Here is a 10407-nt window from a genome sequence, read left to right on the forward strand (position 1 = left end):
CAGCTGTCCCAGGCCCTGGGTCTCCAGGTCTCCCAAAGGAAGCTGTGTGGGAGTTGTCTGTGGACTTTTTTCCTCTCTCTGCTTTTTATTTTGGGGTGAAGGTGGGAGACAGATTTAACCAGCTTCTTATTTTGGGCCATCCCATCCCACTCAGCTCAGCCGTGGCAAAAGGCCTGGGTGCGGCAGGGAGGGGCTGGGTAGGGCAGTGGGGGGAAAGGGAGGGGGAGAATTCGGCCCCTTTAGGCCCCGGGTAGTTGGGCAGCCTGAGAGTGGAAACATCTCCAGAACAGACTCCCAGGCTGTAGAGAGGTGTTTTGGTTATCTGTATCAACCCAGAGGCCCTGAATGAAAAATATGTCTCCCTGATAATAAGAAAGGTTGAGCCTGGGCCTGGAAGAGCTCAGAGATGCAGGGAGGAAAAACCTCTGCCCTGAGGCTGGTGTTAGAGCTAGGGCTTGGAGGAGGCGGTTCTCTTTCTAGGTTGGCAGTCTGAGGTCTGTAGTTCTAGCCTCTCTGAGGGATGAAGAGGAGAGCCTAGAACAAAAGGAACTCAGGCATCTGTGGGACCTGCCCACTGCCAACTCCTGCTCTGATCTTACCCAGCTTCCCCTCCTCTGGGGCCCTGGCCCAGGCTCTCTGAGGGGAGGGGCTGGGCAGCCCTGGCACTATGTTAAAGTGGGTCATAACTGGTCCCATCGCCTGAGCCACCATCTGCTTCTGGGCCTCTGCCTGGGCCACTGAGGGGTGGAGAGGGAGAGGAAAGGAGGAGCAGGGCCTAGGGGGCCTGGGCTCAGGGCCTGCTCCAGGGTGGGAGATCCTCAGGCAATGTTTCCATGCCCCCACCCATGTCTCAGCAGTGGGAACCTAAACTAAGCAGGAAGATGGGAAAGGGCCTGTTGACCTTGGCTGTCACCAAGGCTGGGCTCCTGTGCTCACCCCCACCCATCCTCCCCAACTTCCTATTCCATATAAATTCTAAGACAGGGAGAATTCCAGAGACAGAGCCCTTAACTCCAGAACCCCTGACCCTCTCTCCTTAATGAGTGCATGGAGAGTATTGGGTAGCTTCAGGGAGCTAGAGCAAATTTTTCCCCTCTAGAAACCCTCCCAAATCTTGAACTAAGGCCTTTTTAGTCCTAACTGCATGGTTGACCTCTCTTCCCCTCAGCCTGTCTGGTACTTATCCTTTCCCCCCACCCTCACCACAGACACAAGAGTGTCTTCTGTGGTCTCTGCTTCATTCTGTGGTTCTGACCCCACTGGGCTTCCTGTTGCTATGAGAGGGGAGAGAGCCTGAAAGGCCTGGGAAGAGGGATCACAGGATCATATAACTGGAAGGGACCTTAGAGGTCATCTGGTCCAACCTCCAATTTTACAGATAAGGAATCTGAGGCCCAGGGTAGCAAAGATCTAATTCAAACTAATAATCATGGATTAAGGGCTTACCATGTACTTCGAATTATGCTAAATTGAGAAAGCAACAAGGTTTAAGTAAGAGATAATCTCAGCTTTTATGGAATTCAGTTTGCTTAGTCTCTGTAACTCTAAGGCTTTCTTGCTGTTTGACCCTGGAGAAGTCACTATCTTACTCTTGGCTTCAGTCTTCCTGTCTAGAAAATGGATTGGAGGTAGGTTGGGTTAGGCTTACAGGATGTGAATATTTACTGCCCACTTCTCTAACAGGTATCCTCAGACACAGAGCCCTCAGAGGGGGATTAATGTTATCTGAAAGGATATTTAAAGATTTTGTTGCTGCTCCCCTCTCTACTCACCCCACTAAGAGCCCTCAGAGCCTCCAAAGTCAGGACAATGACTTCTGCTGCTCTATTGACCCAAAGCTGAAGATATCCCTTAATCCTGAGACCTCCCTCCCCTCCCCCAGGCATTCTCCCAGTCTGATTTGAGGCCAAGGCAAAAACCTCAATATTGCTTGCCAACTACCAGTCTCCTTCCCAGAAACAGTCATGTCTCTTTGTTAGGGGTAAGATATCCAGGTCTTCCCCATAGGTAAAACCCAGAGATGATCTAGGATGATGGGAGTTCCCTACATACTTGAGTACAGGCCACAGCAGGCCTCATGAGCACACTGGCAGTGGGGCAAACTTAGCCAGCCCAGCACAGGTCAGGACAGGTCCATTGCTCCCAGAGACCCAACATGCCTGAAATGGTTTTGTTCCACGACTTAGGAGGTTAAGTTTCTTCCCTTCCCTCTTCTCTCTTGTCTAAAAGAGGGACTGAACAGAAAAGGGGGATGGGGTATTCTGAAGAGATTGGTTTGTTTACAGCTTGGGCCCTACCTCCTATCAGACCTTGTAGAATGGCTTCCCAGAATCAGTGTTGCAATGTCGATCCCTCTGGGCTCAGGTCCCCTGTCAGCTGCTCCTGAGTCACCCCTAGCCAACCCCACAGCAGAAGTCACAGCTCTACCGCATAAGATATCACCCTTGTGCAAAGCTTGAGTTACCTAATTGTCACACGCACACTGAAGTCCCATCTGCAGCTAATAAATCTCTGTTCCTTTTGAGCCCCATCCCAAGCTTCTGGTCACTCTTGAGCCCTTCTCCCTATCCCTTAAAAATGCAAAAATAGGGAATGGTCCAAAGCATTCTTTAATCTTATCTCCACTCATCCTTCTACCTCTTCCAAACCCCAGTAAAAGAATTCAAATATATCAATACACTATACTCTGTACTTTACACTTCCAACTTTAATTTTCAGGCTCTGGGTGCTACCTCATTGTTCCTACAATAAAGGCTGAATTGTCAGAAATTGGGCTTTTGCAATATATGTGTGTTTTTCATTAAAACATACACAAATAAAAAAAGCCTCATTTCAGTGTTGTTGGTTTTGCTTTGTTTTGTTTTTAAGAGAAAACAATCTACCCAGTTTTAAGAACAATTCATAAAATATATCTGGGGTCAATTAGTGCCCTTCCCATTCAACCCTCTTCTTTTCCTTATCTTATTAGGATGTTGAAAGCAATTTATAGGCCTTTAGGGCAAACCGTCAACCCAGAGGTTAGATGGTGCCTGGAACTGGGATATTTTGACCATGTGATCTCAGTAAGGCAGATAATTCTTGGGCAAGTCATTTCCCTTTCTTGAATCTCAGTTTTCTCATCTCTGGAATGAAAGGGCTGGACTAGATGACCTCCTAGTACCTTATCCTTACTCATCTTACTTTCCCCAGGTATTCTTATAAATCCATCAGCTGGGGACAGGGTTACCAGTGAACCACATAGGCTGCTAATATGTTGTCCTTCAGTCTTGCTACCTGAATGGTCTCCTTTTCCAGTCATATATCTATCTCTTTGAAGACCTCTTTCTGCCACTTCTTCGTTGATAATTCTTCATTGGCTATGGGCTACAATCTTTTATTTGTTTGCATTGTGCCCTTTGAGTGAACTGAAGATTTAATTCTCTAGAGACTATAGTACTCCATGATTCACTGCCATAGAACTATATATTGGAGTTAAAAAAAAGACAGGGATTTGTTTTAGGAAATCTAGAGTCATTAAGACCAATGTATAATTTCCCAAATGCTAACTAGCCTATTTTCTTCCTCCTATTCAATCCTGGGCACAGGAATGGAGATAAACTTCAAGGGACCATAGATTTAGAATGGATGATATCTTCTCTAAGGTCACTGAGTCTAGTCATATCATTTTAAATGACTTGCCTAGGTCACACAGTTAATATGAGTTTGAGGCAGGATTTTAACCCAGATCTTCTAATCCCAGGTCCAGTGCCTTATCCACTATAACACACAACCTCTCCTTACAGCTAACAAAGTTATATAACTGTAAGTAGGTATGAGGTTAGCTCCATATCCTCATTCTAAGCACTCAGTTTATGTTTATTGCTACACCAACCATATCCACACCATGACCCTGTCCTATCCCTCTCCCCCAATCTTCATGCACACCTATAACCTCAGTCCCTTTCTCCCCACCTTCCTCCTATCTTACCACAAACCCTAATGGGTGTCCCAAAGGAACCATAAACATTGAATTCATGAGGCCTAGTTCCAGTGAGGGCTTCATCCTCAGCTTTAAAAAGCATCCTTTTTAGAGGCATGTTCCAAAGAGCTGGAAGGGACTTTAGAGCCATCTCATTCATCTCGACAAACCTTTACAGATGAGGAAATTGAGGTCCAGAAATATAACATTACCTACCCAAGGTCACACAGGCAGTAAGTAGTAAAGACAATTTTAGATTCAGCCCTTCACCCTGCCCCACCTACAGTGGATAGAGTGCTGAATTTAGGAAGACCTGAGTTCAAAGTCTGCCTCAGATCCTTGTGAGCTGTGTGATCCTGGGTAAGTGGTTTAATCTCTCTCTGCTCAAGTTCTCTCATCAGTGAAAGGAAGGGGTTGGTCTGACTCAAAATGGCCTCTGAGATCCCTCTAAACCCATGACCCTATGATCACCCAAGGGCCCCCCCCCAAACATCTCGATTTGCTAAGGACACTGATTGACGGGAAGAATGACATCAGTAGGAAAAGTCTTAAGGTAGGATTCTGTTACTTTTTCAAGCCAACTGGTTTTGCGCCCCCACCAAAGGCTCCCAGCTCCTATACTGTCCTGAGTTTCTGGCCAGGCCAAGTGGTTAGGTTACGCCACAGAACAAAGTTAATACTTACGATACATGTGTGTTCAGTCATTTTTCAGTTATGTCTGACTCTTCACAACCCCATTTGGAGTTTTCTTGGCAGAGATATTAGAATGGCTTGCCATTTTCTTCTCCAGCTCATTTTACAGATGAGGAGCAGAGGCAAACAGGGTTAAGTGACTTATCCAGGGCCACACAGCTAGTAAGTGTCTGAAGCCAGATTTGAACTCAGGAAGATGAGTCTTCCTGACTCCCGGCAGAGGGTTCTATCGGCTGCACCATCTAGCTTCCCGTAATGCATGTGTAGATCATAGGATTTTGAGCCGGAAAGAGCCTTAGAGATCATCCAAGCAGGATCACTGACTCACCGAGTTGGAAGGATTGTCAGAGACCATCTAAACCAAATAGTACTTGATCAAGAATTCCCTTGGTGAAATTATCATCCATTCTCAGCTTGAAGACCTCCCAAGACTGCTCATGACGCTCTTAGACAGTTCTCATTCTTTTGTTTACATCAAACCAAAGTCTATCTTTGTTACAGCACCCCACTGCTTCTAATCCTGCCCTCTGAGGCCAAGAAGAACAGTTTTAATCTGTTTCCCACTTCACAGTCTTTCAAATGTTTGAAAACAGCTCCATATCCCTCCTAAATCCAGTCTTCTCCAGACTAAGCATCCCTATTCCTTCGTTTCATCCCTGTGATCTCCAGTCTCTTCACCATCCTGGTCACCCTATTCTAGACGCATTCCAGAATGTCGATATCCTCCCCAAAATGAAGTACAGTGGAGGCAATCACTTCCTTCATTCTAAACATTATGCTTTTCAATGTAGTTTTAGCTGCCCTGCTACACTGTTGACTAATATTGAGCTTGCAGTTCACTAAAACCCAGAGAGCTTTTCCTCATGACTTACTGTCTTGTAATCCCTTCTTAATTTTAATTTAAAACAAAACAAAAAAAAAAAGTTTTATTGATGCCTTATTTTCATATCACAATCATTCCCAGGTATAAACCCATTTACCTTGCAATGAATCCTTACTTGGTTTGCTTTTGGTTGGGTTTTTTTTTTCTTTTTGGTTAATGCCTGACAGTGCATTCAACATTCCATACCCATAACTCCCTTATTCTCTGCTGAAAGGAAAGACCATTCTATATTTGTGAAGTTCATTTTTAAAATCCAATTTAAAACTTTAGATCTACCACTTCTTCACCTTATTAAAATTGGCTGTTGTTCTAATGCATCAAGATCTCTTTAGATCCTGACTTTGTCATCCAATATGCCACCTATCCCTTCCAGTTTCATATTATCTACAAATTTGACAAGTATACCTGCCTTCTAAGCCTTCAACCAAGTAAATGGTTGAATGGCAAAGGATCAAAGACAGATCTCTGGGGCACTTCACTTGAGACTTCTGTCCAAGGTGACCTCAATTCATAAATTATCACTCAACAAATCTATCATTCAACAAATTCCTGCATTTACCTGTCACCTAGCCTAGATCTCTCCATCTTAGATCATGAAGGATATCATGAATGACTTTGTTGAATGCTTTGCTTCTGAAATCCCAATATACTTATGTCCAACTCCCTCATTTTACAGTTGAGGAAACAGTCCCTGAGAAGTTAAGGGATTTGCCCAAGGCCATAGAAAGTAGAATAGGCTAAATCTGAACCCAGTTCCTCACACTACTATCACAGGACCAATCTTAACCTCTCAGGTCAAGTTTTAGGCTTGATCATATCATAGGCTTCTGTGTCTATCTTCTCAGGAAAGAGAGCCTCCAAGACAGCCTAGCTCACACCTGGTCACTTCTCAGTCTTTGAAGGTTCATCCAGAGGAGAAACCTAGTCTACTCCATTAAAGGAGTTAAAGGGACCTAGGATGGAGGGACATAGAATGCTGAAAGGGTAGAGGGAGCAAGGCCTCCTTGTTCCTTTCCTGCCCCTTAGATAGCCTACTACTACTCCCTTCTCCTCTCCAGGCTTGGCTCCAGCAGTATGGCTACCTACCTCCTGGAGACCTGCGTACCCACACCCAGCGCTCTCCCCAGTCCCTCTCTACTGCTATTGCCGCCATGCAGAGGTTCTACGGGCTTCGTGTGACAGGCACTGCTGATGGAGACACCATGAAGTAAGTGCCAAATGCCAGCTTGGACCTGACCTGGCCCCCTGATTTCTCCACTTCCCCTCCCCACCCACTAGACCTCATCAATTAATAATAACTAACATTTACTATGTGCCAGGCACCTCGAAGTGCTTTACAATTACTATCTGATTTGAGTCTCACAACAACCCTGGGAGGTAGGTGCTGTTATTATTCTTATTTTACAGATGAGGAAACTGAGGCAGACAGAGGTTAAGTGACTTGCCCAGGGTCACAAAGCTAGTAGGTGTCTGCAGCCTGACCTTATTTGAATTCAAGTCTTCCTGACTCCAGGCCTTGTGCTCTATCCATTGTACCACCTGGCTGTGTCAATTAATTAATTAATCTGTCAACAAGCATTTATTATCATGATCCAGGCTGTGCTAGGCAATAGTGATACAAAAACAAAAGTTCAAACAGTGCTTGAGGAGCTTCTATTCTCCTTACTCTGACTCATTACCCACATAATGGGCATTCAGAAATGTTGGCTGACTATCCCTCTCCCTTGAACTGATCCTGCCCTTACCCATACACTGACCTTGGCCATCTCCACACATGGATCCTGCCTTTCAAGGCATCTACAAAATATTTATTAAATAACGACTATATGCCAGACACTGTGGCAGGCACTGAAGACACAGACGAAAACTAAACACTCCCTGCCCTCTTCCTTCCCCCACACAGATCCCCCATCTTTCCCCAACACTCTTTGATCCCCCTCCTCCATTGACCCTGACCCTCCCCCTCCCCCATCCTCAGGGCCATGAAGCGCCCCAGATGTGGTGTCCCAGACAAGTTTGGTGCGGAAATCAAGGCCAATGTACGGAGGAAGCGCTATGCCATCCAGGGTCTAAAATGGCAGCACAATGAGATCACATTTTGGTGAGTTCCAGGAAGGTACAGAGGGCACCCTGTTGCTAGGTTCACACTCAGCCTGCTGTGCTTAAGAGGCACAGACCTCCCCTCCCCCACTCCTAGCTCAGGACCACATCAGGGAGAAGGGGAATCAGGCACTCCTGGGAGATGCTGGGGCCTATGGAGCAATAACTACGGATAGGATATCCCAATCCTGGAAGGAAAGGACCCCCTGAACTCAAGGAATAGGGCAGTAGGCACAGCCCTGATTTGAAGGGATTGGTAGAATGGAGAACAGTTCCAGGACTGGGGAATAGGGAGGGCTCCCTATACCCACCATCCTAATTGTTATACCTCATGTCTTCTCCCGCTCTGGCCTCCAGCATCCAGAATTACACACCCAAAGTAGGTGAATATGCCACATATGAAGCTATCAGAAAAGCCTTCAAAGTGTGGGAGGGAGCAACACCTCTGCGCTTCCGTGAGGTGCCCTATTCCTATATACAAGAGGGTCATGAGAAGCAAGCGGACATCATGATCTTCTTTGCGGAGGGTTTTCACGGTGACAGCACACCCTTTGATGGGGAAGGAGGCTTCTTGGCCCACGCATACTTCCCTGGCCCTAACATCGGAGGAGACACTCACTTTGATTCAGCTGAGCCTTGGACTGTCCGAAATGAGGATCTCAACGGTGAGTAGGGTGACCAGGGTGAGAGAGAGACAAGAGTGTGGGGACCAGGGAGATGAAATTTCAAGGAGATATCCTCGGCTTAACACTTAGAAGTACAGCACTAGCATTCTGGTATAAAGCTAGAGTATTGACTCCAGGAAGTCCGAAGACCTGGGAATAACATGCCCAACCACTCTTCAGGTATGTAAGACTGGGGATGCCTTTCATATGTGGTTTGGACTGTATGACTTCTGAGGTCCCTTTCCACTCTCAAATTCCAGGATTCTTATTCACACCCTCCTACCGGTGACACTTTTGTAACCTATGTAACCTAACCACCCGAGTCTCAGTTTTCTCATCTGTAAAATGAGTGGGTTGGCCTAGATGAGCTTTGAAGCCTCTTCCAGCTCTTAATCTTTTCCTTGTCCTCTCGGATGTAACTTGTTCTGTGAAATTTTTTTTCTATCAAATTCTGCCCAGCTAATGTGCCATGGCATAATTGACAGAGGGCTGGCCTTTGAATCAGAAAGACTTGAATTCAAATCCTGCCTTGGATACATACTAGCTCTGCAATCATATGAGGGCAAGTCACTTAAGGTTGAAGTGCCAGAGGCACTTTTTTTTTAAAGTAATATTTTTCCCAATTACATGTAAAAACAATTTTTAACATTTGTTTTTTTAAAATTTTGAGTTCTAAATTCTCTCCCTTCTTCCCTCTCTTCTCCCTCTCCCTGAGATGGCAAGCAATTTGATATAAGTTTAGTCATGTTATAAAAGAAAATGGACTAAAAAGCAACATGAAAAAATAAAGAAAGTAAAAATAGTATACTTCGATCTGTATTCAGATTCCATCAGTTCTTTCTCTGGAGGCAGATAGTATTTTTCATCATGAGACCTTTGGAATTGTTTTGGATCTTTGTATTGTTAAGAATAGTTAAGTCATTCACAGCTGATCATCATACAACATTGCTTTTACTGTGTACAATGTTCTTCTGGTTCTGCTCACTTCACTTTGCATCAGTTCATGTAAATCTTTCCAGCTTTTTCTGAAAGTCAGAGGCACTTCTAAAACTATAAGATATACATTTTGCCCGCTTACATCTGTGGAGGGAGTTTCCCAGTACAATGAAGTAATAAGCTCCCTGTTGCCTCCCAAAGAACACCTCCAATTCTTGGGAGAAACTATGGCACAAGGGAACAAGAAAGAGAGAACTCAGGAAACTTGACTAAGGCTTCTCCTAAAACTCCTCCTAAGTTCCTAAGGTATGTAGGGTATTAGACCTGGGATTCCTGTCCATAGCTAGCCTTTGGCCATGGCATCCTAGGATTGAGAACTGCAAAGAATCTTAGAGATCATTTAGTCTAACTCCCTCTTTTTACGGATAAGGAAACTGAGTCCCAGAGAGGTTAAATGAGTTATCTGAGGTCACTCAGATTTAGTAGCAGAACTAGGCTTTGAAACCCATCTCCATCATGGTGTCCTCCAAAAGGCTTTGTAGATTAATAGTCTCCATGGTGGAGAGTACCTTATTTACACCAGAAGAGTAGAGAGCCCCCACCCCTTCCCCATTTGTATTCATTCTATTCCTTGTTCCACCTACCCCTTGTGTGCAAGGCAAGAATTGTTTGAGTTTATGACCCAGTTAACAAAGCTACAGCAGAGTGTAGAGCCTAAACAAAATGTGGTCTGGGTTGGATAGGGAACTGAGGCCTGGGGTTGCTACAGAAGCAATAGAAGGGGGTTACCCATATGACAGGACTTGCCCCTTTCAGGGAACGACATTTTCCTGGTGGCTGTACATGAACTGGGCCATGCACTGGGTCTGGAGCATTCCAATGACCCCTCAGCCATCATGGCCCCCTTCTACCAGTGGATGGACACAGAGAACTTTGTACTTCCTGAGGATGACCGCCGGGGCATCCAGCAACTCTATGGTGAGCATCCTAACCTTATACCCAGGCTCCCAGAAGCCCTCAAGGTCTCCCTTCTCTCAAACCTTGTTTTATACCATCCCTTCACACACTCATTTCCTCTGACAGGTGATTATCATTGGTAGTAATAATACCCATCAAAAAACAAACACATTAAGAGCAAGGAGTCTCTCTCTCTCTCTCTCTCTCTCTCTCTC

General features: G+C 45.3%; 1 protein-coding gene across 1 annotated transcript in view; it reads left to right on the forward strand.

Annotated features, from left to right (window-relative positions):
* The window catches only part of MMP14 (matrix metallopeptidase 14), a 17750-nt gene that overhangs the window by 1204 nt on the left and 6139 nt on the right, over nt 1–10407 (forward strand). The window contains exons 2-5 of the mRNA XM_027843098.1: nt 6593–6741; nt 7513–7635; nt 7992–8299; nt 10052–10213. Of these exons, the coding sequence (XP_027698899.1) occupies nt 6593–6741; nt 7513–7635; nt 7992–8299; nt 10052–10213 (742 nt within the window). The remainder of the gene's footprint in view (nt 1–6592; nt 6742–7512; nt 7636–7991; nt 8300–10051; nt 10214–10407) is intronic.

This window comes from Vombatus ursinus, unplaced genomic scaffold (assembly GCF_900497805.2).
Source record: "Vombatus ursinus unplaced genomic scaffold, bare-nosed wombat genome assembly UNPS02014894.1, whole genome shotgun sequence".
In the NCBI taxonomy this organism is placed as follows: Eukaryota; Metazoa; Chordata; class Mammalia; order Diprotodontia; family Vombatidae; genus Vombatus; species Vombatus ursinus.